The 20,483-nt window shown below is 41.2% G+C and overlaps 1 protein-coding gene across 2 annotated transcripts in view; it reads right to left on the bottom strand.

Annotated features, from left to right (window-relative positions):
- Positions 1-20,483, bottom strand: part of SLC1A1 (solute carrier family 1 member 1) — a 59,560-nt gene that overhangs the window by 27,514 nt on the left and 11,563 nt on the right. For both annotated transcript variants that reach the window (XM_074994853.1, XM_074994855.1), the window contains exon 2: positions 7,512-7,652. In XM_074994853.1, the coding sequence (XP_074850954.1) occupies positions 7,512-7,652 (141 nt within the window). The remainder of the gene's footprint in view (positions 1-7,511; positions 7,653-20,483) is intronic.

Here is a 20,483-nt window from a genome sequence, read left to right as displayed (position 1 = left end):
AAGACACAAATGAATTAAAAAAAGACAGTACAAAAAGTGATCAACTAAAATGATTAGAAAAAGATATAAAAAGGTATATAGCACTTAACTTTTTCATACCTGTAAGATATGAGACTAATTTGTAATCAGCAATGTTATATGCGTTTAATGTACAAAACTGGCAACCCATACTGAACATGCAAATTCACCAACTTTCAAATGTCGTATGTATGTATACAAAGTAATTTACTCTGACGCTAAAACACTTGCTGCAATGTGAGTTGTTATTTCAACACTATAATGTGAGACTAAATTTGTATGGCTCTGAATCTATGATGTGAACCTGAAACACGGGATTTACTAAATGTCTAACTTAGCGGGAGGATAACACATCATTGGTGAACAAAAATGGCTTATTAATTTTACAGGAAAATGTAGAGGCAGTCCCCCAATTACAGCACATGAAATATGGTGTGAATACTGCTAACAAGGCAAGCCCTGAAAATGCTTTATGTAGTCAAGAGTTACCAGTAGAGTCAAAGGAACAGATGGGCAATTAGCTCTGAGACTCATGGCAACAATGTTACTACATATAAGGAAATATGGGAAAAAGCAGCTAATGAAAGGAAGAAAGAAAGAAAGCCAGTACAGTGCAGTGGATTATTTTAACATTTGATCTGATCAGATTGCCATACGCAACAGGTCCTTGATGGCATAAGTAGGAAAGAGACTGAAGGCTGCAGATAATGCAGCAAGCTTTCTCGAGACTGTATGCTTGACAGTTGGTAGTGATCACAGTCTGTGAACCAGAAAAGTACTTCAAAATTTTATTATTGTAATTATCAACCTTAAATACTGCAGATCCTGCCTATCCTTCAGGATGGCAATCAATATTGATGGGACAGGACTAGCAGTATAGTCTTAAGAGAATGGAAGCAAATCCTTGTCTATTAATAGCTCATGACTGCAGTTTTCTCTGCCTCAGTAACACCAGGGTGGGTGTGCGCCTTTGGTATCATTCAGCCCAATATGTAAAGGTGACTTGCAAGGGAAATGAGTCTTTTGCTCTTTACACAACAGACATGCTATAAAGTACCCACCTTGGAATAGTGGAGTCCAAGTAAGTGTTTAGTAGTGATATATACACACACTCCCTGCCACTGCAGGATTCTACTGGCTTCTGGACTACATAAAACATTGGGGCCTTGATGCATCAAAAACTATTTAAAGGGATACTACTGATACTACAAGATTCACAACCACTACAGGAACTAAAAATGGTTTATGCTCTTTTTTGCTTCCATATGATTCACAAATACAGAATAAACAATTTTACATTTTAAAAAAAGTTTTTGTTTTTTTACGTAGAAATTTAAGTCTTCTCCACTTTGGAGCACTCGTTGCTGACTTCAGAGCTAGCAAAATGTTTTCAACACAGCAACCAGTGAAAGTTGGTAAAGTGTAAGTGGAAAAGGATTTTTACTTAGGTCTACTTGGTACCTAGAACAGCCCCCAATTTAGTCATTAATGGCCAGTAATCACTGCCACTGCACTAATGCTGACTTGCAAGCAAGGACAAGCTGGGCTCACACCCACTGTGGTAGAGTTTTTAAGCACTTACAAGGAAAGATACATTTTGATAAGGTGAATCAGCACAAAGCTGACAATATTTACATTTTGCTTCTGTTTTCATTACTTCAACCCATCATTTGGTTCCTACTGCCTCCTTTCTCTTGAGGCATATGGAGTCAGATCATTCTAGGATTCAGTACCCTACTATTTGGCAATCACTACATTTAACTAATGCATTTGCAGTATCCATCAGCACCTTTCACATTTACTAGAGTTAGACTGACAAACAACTTCGTAAATTTGTCAGTGAAAAACAGAGGCTAAAACTAATTAGATGGCCTGTACATAGAAACATGCTTAACAGATGGCCTGCATACCTTCTGAAAGACTTAAAAATATTTCAAAGGTATGCAGGGATTCTATTAATTAAGATAGCAAACCAAGCCCTCTACAGTCCACAAACTCCCCACATGCCCCCTCTTCAACAATTTTGCATCCTATTATAACAGATTCCATCTATTAACCAATTCTTTTTTTCTAATCACCAGTGAACTTAGGCCCTTTCTAGACAATGTTTCTATCATTTCCTAGTAGTTCATCCTTTATGTGAAGAATTATTCCATGTGAATGACAAATTATTAGGCAAATCTGAGTAAAATGGCAGCCCTTTCCTCTTTCTGATTAAGATATTTAGATCTGTATAAAGCTAAAGTATAAAATGTTACCAATCTCAGGGAACAATGCACTTTCAGGGATGAATGGTTCAGTGAGCACCAAAAGCTAGATATTTTTGGGCTAAATTATCATTCGTGAGTCTTTTGGACACAGTAAATTTTACATCTGCTAGCCAATAAAGTTAGTTATGGGGAGATGAGAATAATTACAACTTGGTCTCTAAGGTAAATGAGAATTAATTTAAAAGAACTCTGTAATATATTAAATATCCTATATTCCCAGGGACTCTGAGAGCCTAATAACCATGTTTCATATTCTAATAAAATTTTCCTAAAGTATTATCAAGGCACATAGTAAGAAGTCAGAAATTATATTACCACCTAACACTCATGCCAACTAATTACAAGGGCCTACTCCTGCTCCCCATAAGGTCAAACGCTAAATTCACACTAGCTTCAACAGGAGCAGGCCCCCTCATCCTCACAGTATCAAAATGAGGTAACCATGCAACTATTATCTTTCACAAGTTGTGAAACCAAGACAGCAGAGGAAAATTATTTCTCACCAGGCTCTCCATTTATGCAAGACCAGGGGAATTTTTTCCTGATGGTGAAAGAAAGGTAAAATCCTTGCCTCACTGAAGAAATCCTTGTGAGTTTTGCTACTTACTTCACTGGGGCTCAGATTTTCACTACATGGTCATTTCTTTTTAAAGTGTACCTTATATCAAGGGAAAATCCAGAGAACAAATCATAAATGATTCAATATAATAGCACAGAAAATACATTTATAAAGTTTATGGATGATGCTAGGCTGAGAAGGGTTGCAATAAGGGCTTTTGCAGGATTATTGTTCTTCATCACTGAGACAAGAAGTATTGGGCTTAAATTGCAGCAAGAAAGTATTAGGCTGTATATTAGGAAAAACTTCCTGTCAGGATAGTTAAACACTGGAACAAATTGCCCAGGGTTGTTGTGGAATCTGCACCAGTACAGATTTTTAAGAGCAGGACAGACAAACACCTGAGAGGAGTAGTCTAGTTATTATGTAGTCGTGCCTTTCGTGCAGGGGACTGGACTAGATGACACATGCCTTCCAGTCCTACATTTCTATGAGTCCATGACTTCTCTCCATGGATAGATTTTCATGAGGAAGGAACCAATTTACCTAAGGCTACATCTACACTGCAATCTGCTTTCGGAAGTGGAATGCAAATGAGTGAGATTGAAAATGCAAATGAAGGGCATATTTATATATCTTGCACCTCATTTGCATACTCTCACTTGATCGTGCTTCCGGAAGAGGCTTTTCCAGAAGCAAAAACAAACACCATTTTTGAAAGAACCCTTCTTCTCATTTTGTTTCAGGAAGAAGGGTTCTTTCGAAAACAGTTTTTTGTTTTTGAAGGAACCCTGTCTAAAGGCTGATTTTTGCTTCCAGAAAAGCCTCTTCTGGAAGTGTGATCACGCACGAATATGCAAGTGAGGCATGAGATATGTAAATCTATGCTTCATTTCCATTTTTGATCTCGCTCATTTGCTTTCCGGTTCCGAAAGTGGAATACAGTGTAAACGTGGCCTAAAGGTGGTACTTAGCTCAGTTCACTTTTTTATAATCCAAGTTCTTACTGAGGTCTTGATGAAGCTTCCGTCTACTTCAAAAGGGACGCAGAGCTCATCCTGGGACACTAGGGAATCGCTCAAAGATGTACATCAACCTTGGTCTCAAAAACAAACTGTTAAGTCAAAGTCTTTGAAAATGTGAAATCAACCAAATAGAGCATCCTTATATGAAAGCAGGTAACATTTTCAAAACTGCATTTGGAACTTATGGATGTAAGGCTGATTTTCAAAAGTGACATACATCGAGTATAAGTCTCATCACCTTTAATTCTGTTCCCGCCTCTCCTCCTTCTGACATTCATCTTTCTTTTCTTCTTCTGTTTTTGCCTCTTTTTTCCTTCCTCTCTTTTAGTAACCCTTACTATCTTTCTGTTCTTTTTTTCTTCTTTTCCCCTGGCCATTTTTCTAACTGTTTCTCTTTTCCCTTCACTTCCATCTTGATCCCTAACTGCTTCTTCCTCCTACTCCTCCTCTGTTTTGATTGCACTCTTCTGTACTCTGCTGCTTAACACTTCCTACGCTGTATACTGTGACAATGCTTTGCAGAGTGTCAGTTTTGCTTTGCTATTGGAATTTGGAGTAGCACAGAAGAAAAATGGCCAATTGGTATAACAATGTTTACTCACAGTTAGCATCTTCCATGCTTATCTTAATGAATACTATCATATTGTACTTTACCAAGTGGCAAAAGCAGTATCCACTCAATGACTTCAACAGAAGGATGAAGGAAAACCGCAATAGCAGTACAAAACACATCTGTTTTTGTTTTCTTTGTAAGCATTTCATAGCCAATGGATACTGGAAGTTATTGTCAGTATCTCAATATTTACAGAACTTAAAGCCATACATAAATGAGTGAAAAGAACTGTAACGTTGATTGCTCAGACAATAACACTGCCTGGTCCCTTTTCTTTAGCGAAAACTATTTGGCTGGGTCTACACGTGCCCCTTCCTTTCGAAAGGGGCATGTTAATGAGCAGGTTCAAAAGATGCTATCTGGTGATCGGAAGAAGGGCTTTCGAAAACTGGGGGGGGTGGTCCTTTTGGAAGGTCTCGTCTCCACGGGTGGCGTGCAATTCGAAAAGCTGCACTTTCAAATTGCTGCGGCCGCCATTATGCTAATAAGGAGCTGCATATTCATTGCAGTGCCTCATTAGCATCTTTCAAACCTGCTCATTAACATGCCCCTTTCGAAAGGAAGGGGCAAGTGTAGACCCAGCCTTTGAGTTCTGTGCTTAGAAACTGTCACCTTTGTACGACAAATACACACTTGTGTTTAATGAAAACCAAATCTGCCAAGATAACAGCAGAACTGCTCACACAGGTTTATTTTTATTAGTTTAGCCCTTGCAATTTACAGATGGTGAACTCTGAGTTCACAATAGTAGTTACAAAGACAGCACGCTAATATTTGTGGGGGACAGGTAGGTGGTATGCATATTATGTTATTAGTGACATAATTTTCCCCTCAAAATGTTGGGCAGGAACATGTTTCACGATAAGTTAATTTGGATCCTCTGAAGTCACCACAAATTATTAGGATTATACCACTTATTTTGAAAATTCAGGTCTAGTTTCATCCACCACTCAAAGAAGTGAGTTTATTTCACAAGCTATTTATCTTCTCTTCACAGCTTTTTCTGGAGCTCTTGTCATTGACTCAAATTCATCATTATAAATAACAGAAGTCCTCTTTCCTTTCTTCTCTCTCCCATCTCCTGTGCCATAAAACTGCCAACATTCAATTTAAATTTGCCACCATTCAGTATTGCAGACTTAGGGCATTTTTATTCCTTCTTTCTTCCCCACTCATCCAGGGTGTTGGGAAATTTCGATAATCCCCTTTCTTTTTTTAAAGCCCTTCAGATAAAACCCTTAACTATGTTGTGGCCACATCTCATCTTGATTTTTGCAACTTCCTTCTTGATCTTCCATTAGGGTATCCAAAATAATGCCACCAAAAACCCCTCAAAACAAAAGACGTTCTCCGCTGCTGCTACTATTTTGTTTTTTCTCAAATCCCTTCACTGAGCACTATCTCACCTTTACTCCTTACTCATGCCCCCAAAGCTTGGCCAACTCCACTAATGCCTCCATTGCTGTACTCATTTGCTGCTAGTTCCCACATAGCCCTTGATCTTCTACCACTGAAGTCAATGGGCACTTTGCCACAAAATTCAAGGAACGCAAGGATTGAGTCCCTTATACCTCCTGACTGCTGCTTTTATTCTTTTCTACCAATCTTATCTTCAGCTTTTCTTTCATGCTCCCCTTCTGCTTAGTATTCTCTCTTTCACGCTCTAACCACAACATGCTCTCTCTTCCCTCAGTCAAGTCCCTTACACCTTTCCATGAAAACTCAGCAATGAAAGGCATATTGAACACAAGTCAATATCAGAGAATGAGGTGAGTAGAGCGCTTTGGCAAAGATGGGTGGGTTTATTATGGAATGACCAAGGAGGACTACATGAACTTTTATTTTCTGAACAAAATATGAGAGACATAAAACAAAATATAGAAATAAAAAGAAACCCTGTATGAAAACCTTGTGATTAGAGGATATTTGACAGCCAAGTCAGCCACCTCCATTTACAGCTTTATCCTGCAAATATTTTACTACTACTTTTAGTACTTACTACTGTACATTCACAGAGAGTAGTCAGAGTTGGTATTTGCAGGTTTGGACCCATAACTGGGAAGCACTTAATCCACCATCAAGAATGGTGTGGGAGAGATGATTTACAAAACCTGCAGATGATTACAAGAGGATTGTATCATGTTGTCACAGGGTCGATAAGCCTGTTTCTCTTTAGGCAGGAGCTAATTACTGTACGGTCTTGCCGTTGCATTCAACACCATATGACTCAGAAGTCTGGGTTTTCCCCCACTGTCCTAACTACCAAGGCAACATGGCAGGCGGCTGAAGTTCATAATCACAAAACCCTCAGTCTCAGGACAATGCAGCCTAATGGTCAGAGTCAATAGCAAAATCCCATTCTCGCAGGGCAGTATGACCTAGGGGCCAGGGTGAACAATAAGACTCACTCTTGCAGGGAAGTGCAGCCTAGCGGCCAGAGTCAATGACAAAAGCCCCTTCGTCATGGGGCCATGTTGCTTAATAGCAAGAGTCAATGGCATGGTGTGCAGGTTCACCACCCAGGGATGGGATGATGGCTAAAATAGGGGGACCCTGTACTGGCTTCTCCACTGGGTCCCAATCCAGGGCACTATTGGGGTTGGAATACCTGCCACTGGCTTGGCAGAGCTCCCACTGAAACATTCCAAGCTGTTCTGGTAAGGCTGCCGTTCCCCACAAAACTCCCCTGGATCATTTGCTAGTCCTACACAGGTCTGAGTATCTTTCTAGATGTGGGTTTTCAGTCTTTCCCCTCTTGGTGGCATCTCCCCTCTCTTATATTATGGTCTTGGTGTACAAGTGGTTTCTTCCAAAGAACAAACCAATTATCTTCCACATTCAGACTTAATTTTCTATTTCCATTCACTTTCTATAGAGAAACAGTTCACATGACTAGAAGTGTAATGATCTAGGATTGCACATAAAACAGTTCAATAAAATATTCTTACAATTTATTTTTATAAAAAGAGGAAGAAAAACCAAACACTAGATGAAGGAATATGACAAACAACATATTTTAGCCATACCTGTGATTATGCTTGATATGATCAAAGGCAGAATGATGAGTTTGAGCATTCTCATCAGAACCTCTCCAGGAAATGCAAAGTAGTACTTGTCCAGGTTGGACAGGTTGCCATATTCTCGTACTAGAACTCCTAACCCAATACCTAGAGGGAAGATTAAAAACATAACACATGTTCAGGATTATACAGTAGTTTGCCATAAACACATAGAGGTGGAGGGGAAGAAAACACATATATTAAATAAAATGGTAAAACAAAACCAGCTACCAGTATTTTATTTTTTCCAATGTGACTTTTAAAATGAGTACATGTTAGCAACAGAGAGACATAAACCTCAGTCCTTTCTCTTGGCATATTGTGGTCAGGTAACAAATTAATACAATAAAAATAAAATGTGAATTGAGAAGACAACTTATTTTTTTTTCTTATTTAGGAAACCACTAAAGACACCAGAGCCTAATGTTAAAACATCTCTTTTGGAAAATCTTATCTTAGATCTTCTGATGCTCACCCCTGTCCCTTGACCACAGGACCAGTAGGACATTGTACAGTGTACTCTGTTTCAGGGGTGGGCAATAAGAGGCCCACGCCTGGACGAGGTTTGCCAGGATTTGCTCCTTCTGGGACCATAGTTGCTGGTATGGCTGCTCATAGCTTCCGTTGGCCGTGGTTTGCTAATCCCAGCCAATGGTAGCTCCATAAATGGTGAACCTGTATCTAACAGGAGCTGTGAGCAGGTCCACCAATGGGACAATGGGCGGGGGCGGGGGCGGGGGGGGGTGTGGAATCGACAAAAGGTAAAGTTGTCCAGAGCCCAGCAATTCAAAAGGGCCCAGGGCTCCTGGACACTGCCGCTACTGCAGGAGCAGTTTTGGCCAGAGTCCAAGCCCATGCAGCACACTCCAAGCAGCTCTGAGGGCTTGGCACGCACTGAGTGGCATTGAAGGCTGCCTGCCCTTAGCTCCATCCTTCCAACTGAGGCCCAGCCCCTTTCAGGAATGAAGAGCCCTGCCATCATCATTGTCCAGGGGTCCAGCAAATCTGTTGTCCCCTGCCCCTGCCCCCCAGCTGCGAGCAACCATACTTTAGGACACACAGGTGAATAAAGCATCTGGCAGCCCGCCAGAAGCTAACCCTGATGACCTGCATCTGGCCTGAGGGGTGCTTATTACACAACCTTTCTCTATTTACATCTACCAAGAGAGCTGCAAATGGACTTTTAAAAAAGTTTTACATTTATCACAGATAAATGCTATTGGATATTTAAAAAAACCCCTTAATATGACGTGCAAGGAATTTCCTAATTTGGTTATTCCATATCAACTAACATATATGTAAAATAAGCAATATTTTCTATTCACACATACCCTACATTTATTTAATCTTACAAGTATTCAGTCATCACCATTCAAACCAAATTATAATTGTATTACTCCATTGTTTGAGCCACACAGAAAATAGCTGCCATTGAGTATAATCAGTGGCTAAAAGAAATCACCAGATAAATCTGGTTTATTCTGATCTTTATCTCAAATGAATCAGGTGATTATTTTGCTTAAAGGATTGCAGTAAAAGATGATAAATATTACTGGAAAAAATCCTACTCCAAGAGGGTTAATTGCTTGACTCAGACTGAACAAACCCTTTATTTTTTTACTTGAAACAAGAAATAAAAATCTGTGCGCTAGGACACATTAACCAATGTTTTGACAGCTATTTAGCTTTTTTTCCCCTAAATAATTATAGAATCATAGATTCCAAGGCCAAAAGAGACCATTTAGTCTGACCTCCTGTATTATATATGCCACAGTATTTTCCCAAAATAACTCCCAGAGTAGCTCTTTTAACATAGATGCGTGTGTTATGAGATACTCCATACCATTTTTCCTAGTGCATAAAGTGTGTTCAGATGTGACTTGATGGACATTTGAGATGGCAATTATATTTAGTTGGCTTATCACAGATCCTTTCTTTTTATATTCCTCAGTCTGTATTGTATACATTTTAATAAAAATGGTACACAGTATTTTCTTCTCACTGTTCCATAGCTTATCTCTACCCCAGTTTTTTTAATTTTAAAGTGAAAAGTAATATAAGGCAACCACTTTTCAGTCACTCTGAACACTTTGATCCTGGTCACGCAAAGTGACAAGAACCCTAATCACCAATTGGGTTCAGTTCAGAATTCAGAATCTTGCAGGACTGGCCCAATCTGGCAAATTCTGACTAACGTTAGTTGCCACAGTGACATTAATTACTCGCTAGACTAGATATTTAAGTGAATGAGGCTCAGATTGTTAACAGTATTCTGGTGTTGTCTACTGAGTGTCGCAACACTGACATAAGAGTCTCAGTTTCATTTTCAAAAGTGACTTCTCTACACTTAAAATGCAACTGTGGTAGAAGCTGCACCTCTGCAGCGTTACAATATAGATAGTGCCTGTGTGGACAGAAGGGGAAGAGAAGGAAGAGGATGGGAGCAGTTTTCCAGTCAGCTTAGGTAATCAACCTTCCTGAGAAGAATTCTTCCACTGACCTAGTGCTGTCTATAGAGAGACTTAGGCTGGCTTAACTACGTTTATCCAAGGGTGTGAATTTTTCACATCCATGACTGACTTAAACTGATTAAATTTTCTAGTGTAGGCCAGGACCTTTGGCTCCTAACACTCATTACAGTGTTAGGCTCTTTAATGTCTATATCATTTTTTGGCCCCTGAAGTCTGTTCTATTCTACAGACCTATGTTGGTACGACTACATTGCTCAGGGTTATGAAAAATCCACACCTCTGAACAATTCCCTCTCATCATGTGGACAGCACTATGTGAACACAGCTACTGCCTCTCCTGGAGGTGGATTACCTATCTCAGTGAGAGAACTCCTTCGCATTGGTTTACAGCTTCTTCATTAAAGTTTTTATTGCAGTGCAGATGCCCTATAGTGAGCAGATGTCCTGATATCATAGATTCATAGGGCTGGAAGGGACCTCAGGTGGTCATCAAGTCCAGCCCCCTGCTTCAAGCAGGATCAACCCCAACTAAATCATCCCAGCCAGGACTTTGTCAAGCTGGGACTTGAAAACCTCTAGGGATGGAGATTCAACCACCTCTCTAGGCAATGCATTCCAGTGCTTCACCACCCTCCTGGGGCCACTCAAATAATAGGAGCTTCCTCTTAAATATGCAGCTACACCCTGGTTGTGAAAAAAATCTGAGCCGATGCGTATATCCAAACTATAATCTCAAACTGCAGCCATGCTTGCATAGGGTAGTCGCTTATTGGCAGAAGAGGTTTTTTCATCATTGTAATTCATCTACCTTCTAGAGAGGTAGTAGCTAGATCAAATAATTCCTCTTTTATCCTAGCAGCATCATTGTTAGGGGTCAGGTCATCTTAAATATATTTCACATGGATTTAAATTTTTCACATCCCAGAGTGACATAGCTGAGTCAATCTAAGTTTTAGGTCTTTACCAGATCTAAGAGTCTGATTTAACGCATATTGCAATAAATGGATGTTTACAGGATAAGGACCTTATTTTGGTTTGGATTCTGGTTCAGCTATAACAGCAGCAAGTAAATCAAGATTAATCAGCTGACAAAAATTGTGTATGGAATATTTTCTTGATCTTCCAAAGGTTTGTTTTCAAAGTTATCCCATTTCCATGGAACAAAATGGTAGGTTATAGGAAGAAAGGATGAGGGTGATTCTGAGAAAGAAGGAAGTTTTTTTTAAAAAAAAATCAGCTACCAATGTGTAAAATATTAAAACATATTTTAAATATTTTGTTGCTTACTGGGGTTTCCTTCTCTTTGTCTGCCATTTGCTCTGTTCTGTGCTGTTGCATCTATATATGACCAAGCTCTTTAGGAAATTATAGTGAGGCTTTCTGATCTAAGCACCAGATTAAACACTTCTTAGCTGGTGTTCTGCATCTTTAGGGAGAGGGTAGGGGTACCAGAATGACATATCTTTGAGCCACTTCATACCCTCCCTCTGCTGCTTTGGGAGCCAGTGTGGCTCATGCTGCGTAAAATACACCAAGAAGGAATTGCTCTACTTTATGGCAGCATTTTCTGGGGTATACCTATGGGCTACCTAGGTAGCCAAAGCAGCAGAGCATGTGCACGGTGTGAACTCCTGGTTTTTTTGAATATCTGGTTTCCTTCCTAGCACATTCTCTATCCTCTGTGGCTGCGCTACAGTGTTTACATCTGAATAATTTTCTAGCTGGCTAAGGGTCCTTTATGTCCCCAGAAATACTGAATTAGGGGGAGGGAAATGCTAGAGGTACCATCCATGTAAATTCGAGTCACTTTCAATAAACAGAATTCAAATTAGCTTTAGGTGCCAGACTTGCCCCTGCATCTCTTGGATGACTTTTGTGGCTTTAAAAAGAGGATGTGGGGACTGCAACCTCCCCATCCAGATTCTCATCAGACAGTTTGCTGCTCCCCTGGCTGTCACTCTCCGGGAGCAAAAAGAAGGCACACAGCTTGCCTGCATTCCTCTCCCTGCTGGCTGAGGAAGGGAGGGTGCCCCTGATGTATGCTTTCCTCTTTCTCCCTGTCATTGATGAAGGAGAACAGCAAGCAGCATCATGGTATGAATCTTGGGGGGAATTCATTCCTCACTGCTCTCCTTAAATGGCACCCTCGCCCCCACCCCAAACTCCTGCCCACACACACACACACACTGCAATCTCCTCCACTGAGCCCCTCCTCACACCCCCAACTCCCAGACCTTGCCCAGAGCCCCCCTCACATTCCCCAACCCTGACTCCTGCATGCCCCCGAACCCTAGCCCTCTGCCATGAGGCCCTGCTTGCACCCCAGTCCTTACTCCTGCACCCCCACATATCCCCATCCCCCTGCCCTGAGCCTTTCCTCACATTCCCCAGTCCTGACTCCTGCACCCCCACAACCCCAATCATGAGCTCCTCCTCCTCCTTCTCATACCCCAACCCTGACTCCTGCACCCCCAAACCTGAAACCTAAGCCCCTCTCACTCTCCCAACTCTGACTCCTGCATTCCCCTCACATCTGAACACTGAGCCCCTTCTTACACCCCCAACCCTTTCTCCTGCTCTCCCTAAATAATGCCCTTGCCTTCTCTCTATATCTCCATCCCCTACCCTGATCCCCAACATACACACTACAACCCCCTGCTTTGAGCCCCCCTCCACCCCACACTTAAATTTCTTACAGGTGTATGTGAAGAGACAGTACCTGTAAGAAATTTGCTACTTTCACCTCTGCATAGACCCACCCCACAACTAACTTCAATTAGACTGTGCACAGGAGCCAGCCTAGGTGTTCTCCACAACTGGGTCTAGATGACTAGATGAGGGAAAAGGGAACAGATTATACCCAAAGAGCTGTCACAGGCACATTGCAATCAAGTTGTAAAGTAGGGAAAATATTTCTTTTCCCATAATCGCTTTCAGTTACTGTCATCGTAGGTGTTATTTGTAACAGCAGTGGCAAAAACATCTCTAAACAGTGTTGCTTTAATTATTCCAGATAGTGACTTGCTCATTAAATGGTTTTTAAACTGGGTGGTTTTCTCCTCTTGATTGCCATTTATTTAACATGGCTACTGGAGGGTGGAATGGAACACTATTCTTAAGTTATTTTCCCTAATCTTCTATTACCCTCTCCACTTTTTTACATTCCATTTCTACATGAATTTTTTTAAGCTGGGATCAGCTTTTCTCAGACTTTCACTCATGTAATTTGTTCGTTTGCTTTGAAAACCCAGACAATGCCACAGAAGAGGCTTACCCCTTTCAGGAGGACTTTGAAACACCTGTGCTGCCACTTCGCTATTCACTGTACTTTCTTACAAGCAAGCATCAAGTACTGTTTAATCAATGACTTGTAAAGCACCTCAAAGCACATGGAGTTAAAATATGATAGCTATTAAAATGGAACCAGAAAGGATACATTAGAATTTATGACAAGGAAGTGAGAAGAATACTTTATTCAATTTAAGTAATGGGAGAAATTTGGTAAGTTACACATTTGTCTATGTACTGGAATTTGTGAATCATAGGTTCCATCCATTTTGAGCTGACTTTATCAGCATCAATTATGTCATAATCTCTATTATCTGATTGTGGACTTTTATCCTTGGAAAATGCAATGCAATGCAATATAGGAAATGCAGGTTAGTAAAAAAACAGATTATCGTACACACCAGTGTTCTGAACAAGTTTCAGGGACACTTTTAAAAATGCTCATGTTATTGCTGTTGCTATTATCTTTGAAACTGAACCAATATTAGCAACAGTAGAAATTCTCCAGTACAGGCATATAGTTTAGTATAGTTTGTCTGTTCTATTTTCTTTTCTTGCTCCCTTCAGATTCCACTGCTGCAGTAGTTCCACTCTCTTACTCTATTTTATTATTTACTCACAATGGAACAGCTTCAACAGGAGATATTGAGGCATCTTTGCCCCAAACTACTCCAGAGGCCAAAAATTCAGGCACACTGCTGTAAGCTATCAAAACAAAAAGCAGTCAAGTAGCACTTTAAAGACTAGCAAAATAGTTTATTAGGTGAGCTTTCGTGGGACAGACCCACTTCTTCAGTCTGAAGAAGTGGGTCTGTCCCACGAAAGCTCACCTAATAAACTATTTTGCTAGTCTTTAAAATGCTTCTTCAGTCTGAAGAAGTGGGTCTGTCCCACGAAAGCTCACCTAATAAACTATTTTGCTAGTCTTTAAAATGCTTCTTCAGTCTGAAGAAGTGGGTCTGTCCCACGAAAGCTCACCTAATAAACTATTTTGCTAGTCTTTAAAATGCTACTTGACTGCTTTTTGTTTTGATAGTGTACAGACTAGCACGGCTTCCTCTCTGTTGCTGTAAGCTAGGAGACTGATGTTCAACTCCCTGTTTCACATCAGGCAGAAGGAGGAACTGAAGCAAAGTTTCCCACATCCCAGGTTAGCACCTTAACTGGTAGGCTAATGGTCCTAAGATGGGTTTTTCCCCTTTCCTTTTGTGACTGAAACATTTTAAACATGCATAGGTGCCACACATTTAATTCAATCAAAATAGACTTTGAATTGCTGATTTTTTTTTTTTTTTTTTTTTGTAAATAATTTCTGGATCAGGTTCAGCCAGAATCACTTCCCAACTCCCCCAACCCCAAATTTTCTCAAACTGTCAGAAAAAAATCAATTATTCACTCACCCCCTATACCAGCAGGCATGACAGGAGAGGGCAACCATCCACCAATCAATCACAAAAAGAGTCTCCACCACTGAAAGTTGTGTAATTGCCTCTTGAACAGGCAATCCTGTTTCCCTACAGCTTTGCCTCATGGAGAGGAAGCAGGAAACAATGTGAAATGATAGTGTCTAGAGTTAGCTACGCTGCAGAGCAGAACTATCGTACTACTCCTATCAAACCTGAGGCCTCTCAAAGTCCACAAGGCATGGGAGTACTCTAAAGGTTTTGTCTACACTGGCAAGTTTTGTCAAGGGAAGTTCCCTTTGGAGACAAAATGGTATGTCATTCACACTATAATGCAACTTTTGCTGGGGAAAATGGCCATTCATCAATAAAATACTTCCAGCTCCATGATGGACTTTTTTCTTTTCCTATCTCTTTGTTATCAATAAAACATGCACTACAGATGATACCTACAGGCATTTTGTGACTAATTATGGCCTCCAGGAAGAGGCCTACAATTCCCAATCTGTCACTCTGCTCAGCAGTTTGAACTCTGCTGTTCAGCAGACAGGTGACCAGCTACCTTTTCAGTCCCACTGCAGGCCTCACAAAATTTAAATCCCATTTCCTGCTGACTGGCTTTTCTGTATGAGTTCATTGGAGAGGACAGCGACTATCTGGTTTCATCCACATGGTTGTTGAGGCATTTGAGGAAGGGCACCACACAAAGCTGACCTGACTGTATTCTTGTGGTCTAGAAAGAAAGTCCATGCCCGCAGCACTCTGTATAGGCCAGTGTTCCTGAAGATACATGTGTCATGCACCTTTCTAGATTACCCTGCACTGATATGTGTGAAAAGCCCACAGTGATAGGCAAGCCATCTGCAGCACCCTCAAGAAGTATCCCTTTCTGTTGATGTACTCAGAGGCAAGGTGGGCTGGCCTGCATGCACACTTCCCAGTGTCATGTTCCTCTACAGCAGAATGAGATTTATTGTCTGGCACACTTGGAGCAACACAGCACCAGACTTCCCCACTCCACACTGATCTGCAACTGACCCATAGCAATCAGTAGTCATGAGATCCCACACAGAAACTGGCACATGCTTCTCAACTGAGAGGGAAGTTCTCATTCTGTCCTTGTGCTGCAGGTCAGGAGCCTGCTTAGCACACAGCCCCAGGAAGGTTGCTTTACACATCCTAAAATTCAGTAGCCACTGGTCTTCACCCCACAACTTCATGGCAGTGAAATCCCACCAAGCAGTGCTGTTTTCCCTACTATAGGTCGAACCTCTCTTGTTTAGCACTCCTGGAATCTGACCAGCTCTGAACAAGAGAATTTGCCAGACCACAGGAGGTCAGTATTTTCTAGCACATTACCAACACTTACACTCTTACTGTCCTAGAAGACATTTAGGGCTAACTTAGAGCTAAATAACAGCACAGAACACTGAGAACCAGGATTGGTGGCTGGAAACTTTATGGGATCATGGGAAACTTGGCTAAACCCACGATAAGTGGTCACCTGGTTCACAAAAATCATGCCGGATTACGGATGTTACCAGACAGAATCCCAGATTACAGAGGTTCAACCTGTACAAAAGCACCACTCTGCCCTTTACAGCTGCTCTTTGACTGCGAAATGCAATGACAGCTTTGATCTCTGTTGCCACGCACAAGGTCCTCACAGCAGTTAACAGAGCACGTGCAATAGTGCAGGATCCATTCTTACTCACTGTAGAGGCCAGAGTGAAGAGGAAAGAACAGCAGCTGGAAAAAAGGAATGAACGGATGCCAGTAACCCAGAAACAGAGTAGTGCCTGATAGGATATTTTGCATGGTCCCAAGATATCTCAGATTTTGCTTCAAGGTCTCACAAGACCTAGAAACAGATGCAGACCCACAATGCATTGCTCCCACTCTCAGTGGGGGAGCTCCCAGTATGAACACAGTATATTGACAGAGGGGGCAAATGTGACCAAACATTAGCAATTTTGCCGTTGATGATTTCTGCATGTCAACATCAGCTTTCTCAATAAAACTTGGTAGTGTAGATATACCCTACCTAGGTGGTAGTACCTGCTTGCTCTGTTCATGCACAAAGCTCAGAAAATAAGTAAGTTGTTCCATTAGGAAACCCTCTAAATCATGTAGCTGCAAAGTGCCTGTCTTCATTAGAGTATCATGTAGACATTCACCTGTTTGTCATAATCTGACAAACTTTTAAAGAATGTCTCATTTCGTTATTTATAGCTATTGTTTTTGAAATGTTATCTAGGACTGGTGCCTAAGATCTGCAGGGAGGTAACTACAGTTTCAGTGCATCTTCTCTTTAATCACTGTGTTATCTATCAAATGACAGAAATTTAGGATTTCTTAATAAAATAAAATAGGTGACTTGTCAACAAGCTCCTGCTCCCTCAGGACTCAGCTGTGCCATTGCAACATTAGCACATGTGGAGCTCTGAGAAGCTGCAACACTGCAGCCACGTGGAATCATGGATTGTAGGTGCAGCATATCTCAACAGGCAGCTCTCTGTGTACAATGAACAAGGTAGGACCATGGTTTCTGGGTTGTCTGGAGGAAGCAGCCTCTGTACTTCTTTTGAGCACAAAGACTGCAGTTGGATTTTATGTGGGCTGCACAGGAGGAGTCATAAATGAGAGAGGCTCCTTACACTCTCCTGTACATCCACATATGGTTCGATCTTAATCTGGTCCTGAATTATGAGGCACAAATCCTTTGATAGATCAACAATTTTCCATTTGCCCAGGTGATATGGTAGGAGTGACTGAAGCTATTTCCTTTGTACTACTGTTCTTGTTACTTAGTGTGAGATGCTAATCCAGCAATAGTTTATGGTGCAGTGAATGAAATGTTATTACTTTTAATTCCAATATTCCACTTTACCCTCTTTGCTTCCACTCAGGAGTTATTTCTTTACACTACAGACGCATGATACAGCAATTTATATTCTGTGACACCTTAGCTGTGTCTACACGTGCACGCTACTTCGAAGTAGTGGCACTAACTTCGAAATAGCGCCCGTCGCGGCTACACGGAATAAGCTATTTCGATGTTGGCTTCACGTGTAGACGTAGCCCTTGTGTATATCCATTCTGGCAAACAAGGTTTTGTTCTGTTTTATCATAACAAAAAGTCATGAAATGGTTTATTTTTATGACTGGGCATTCATAGGATTGACAAGCTTGGGAACCACTGTTAACTGACATCTTTTGAAATACAGTAAAAAAAATTTTAACGTCAGACTGCGACATGCACAAGCAACTTGTTTCACTCTGCAACAGACCTTGCCTGCCCTCATTAATATTTTATAGGTCCATGTTGTTTCTGATTTTACCAGAGGATTTATAATTGTTTAGCTAACTTTTAATCACTCAGGTGTATCCAGTGCAACAGTGCTGAAAAGGTAGGTGTGTAACAACTGATTAGAATACAACTTCTAATTCACTTCTGCTCAGATTTGTTCATTCTTATATGGTATTTTGCATGTTACTTGTCGATTAGTAAACTATGAAGAGTCCTGTGGCACCTTAAAGACTAACAGATTTATTTGGGCAGAAAGCTTTTGTGGGTAAAAACTACTTCGTGAGATTCATGGAGGCTGATATATCACAGGCTAGATTCTGAGAGACCCTAAAAAGCTGCATGGGCCTGCAGAATCAGGATTTAATTTCACCAGCAATTTTAAAAATTGCAGTAACAGATCTTAGCTCTAAGAATACTGGCATTTTCTAAACACTCAACTTGCTTTACAAAGATATGTGCAGTAAAACCCCTACATGGCTCCAAGCCCTGGCCTGTGGTTCTTCTGGTAGAACGTGGTTTTGTTGGAGTAGCCCATAAAATTCTGATGCCTGTGGCCTGACTGCATACTAGCCCGATATGGATAGTCATATGGAAAATGAAGAAGCATGAAGGGGCTCTATATCTGCCCCAAAGGTGACAGGGCAAGCATAATCTGGGGAAGAAAGGAAAGTTCATCTTGGGTAAATAAGATCCCATGTTTTAACCCAGAGGCTCTCCACAGGTTCTGTACATGGAAGCTACCTGCCACCCATGACTGCACTTTCCTCATGGAAATACTGTAAAGAAAGGGAGGGAAACAAAATTTGCATCCTTCTCTAAAATAAATAAATGGTAGGTATGTTGCTGGGACGTAAATGGGGAGGCTAATGGGTTGTGCCCTTTGACAACATGGGTGCAGATGGTATTCAGGAAAGCCCTTAATCTCCTGTGCACAAACGCAGGGGTGGGAGAAAAAAATCTATGTAGTGGTGGGGTGTGAGCTGAGAGCCAATGAACAAAACTATAAATCCTGTATGTAATGGAAACCACTCCAAGGCAGGGGTATATTAACACCTCTAGTTCCATCTCCTATACACAACACGTCAATCACTCGGGAAGAACCAGGTTGTGGACCAACTTATCTCTGTTGTATTCATTGATTTACTTTATTATATTTAGCAATAATGCAAGGAGTTTACAGGCTCTTTGTATTCTGTAAGACACTGGCTTTTAGACAATATATGGTAACTGTTGAGATGGTTCTCCTCACTCACAGAAGCCAGAGAGCCCAGATGAGCTATGCAGTTTTCAGCCACATTTCACATCACAGAGACATGTGGCCAAGATTCAGCTTGTTGCAAAGTCACTTTTTCACAAAAAGCTTCATGAGAAGGTAGCATTGCATTAAAATTTAGTAGCCAAGCCATACGCTTTACTCATCCACCCTTTCACATATTGAGGATGATTGTTCAAAAAGACATTGTTTTTGCCCATGCAGAGAGGGAGAAAGTATGTCTCCCAAGACTAGGGATGAGCAGAGTTTTCAATGCTGCTTTTGTGACCAGACTGTAACATTTACATTGCAGTGTCTTGAGACAACCTGAATGTCTCTCATATTCATTGTAAACTGAGCTTCCTCCATCTGAATTATTATTTGTAATACTGTATGATCTAGGAGCCATGAAGTCATGGTCCACATCCCCATTGTGCTAGGCACTGTATGAACACAGAACAAGATAGTCCCTATCCCAACAAACTTACGTATGACAAAGGCAGGCACTATGTTATGTTATATATATTATATTCACTTTGCTTCCAAATCTTTAAAATTTATAACTTAGAAGACCAAGATAAAATGATACTTCTGGGAAGTCAGTTTAAAGTGAAGCAATGAACGTGCATGCACATAGGTTTCCTAAAGTTGTGGGAACTGCTTCTTTTAATCTGAGTATGCACATTGTTCAGTAGCATAAAGAGCACTTTTTACAGCAGCCATGTCAAACTTGTGGCCATGGGGCTGCATGTGGCCCAACCAATTTTTTGTTTTTGCAGCCAGTGACTAGATATTAGTAAAGCATCTTAGTGTGGCCTGCCTGATCACACACCTCCTCTAGTGTGCACAAGCAGTGGGGGTTGGACAAACACCAAGCCTGGTTCCTTGGGCTGTCCAAGTCCAGTGCATGGACATCAAAAACCCTTGGCTCCCTGGGGTTTTAATAAGCATGCACCGGACATGGACAGCCGGAGGAGCCAGGATTGGTGCTTGTCCTGCCCATTGCTGTTTGTGCATGCCAGAGAAGGGAGTGTGACCACTCTAAGGAGAGGGATGATGAAACCCACACTGGCCAAGGTAGAAAGGGGCACCTGCCGGGTGCAGCTTCACGTAGGGAGCCATGGGGGACAAACCAAGGGGCAGAGCCATGCAAGGCAGATTTATAGGTGGGGGTATGCAGGGTGGCGGTGGAACCCACGTGGGCTGAGGCACAGA

Source organism: Carettochelys insculpta, chromosome 5 (assembly GCF_033958435.1).
Source record: "Carettochelys insculpta isolate YL-2023 chromosome 5, ASM3395843v1, whole genome shotgun sequence".
Classification (NCBI taxonomy): domain Eukaryota; kingdom Metazoa; phylum Chordata; order Testudines; family Carettochelyidae; genus Carettochelys; species Carettochelys insculpta.
This window is presented reverse-complemented; position numbering and strand designations above follow the sequence as displayed.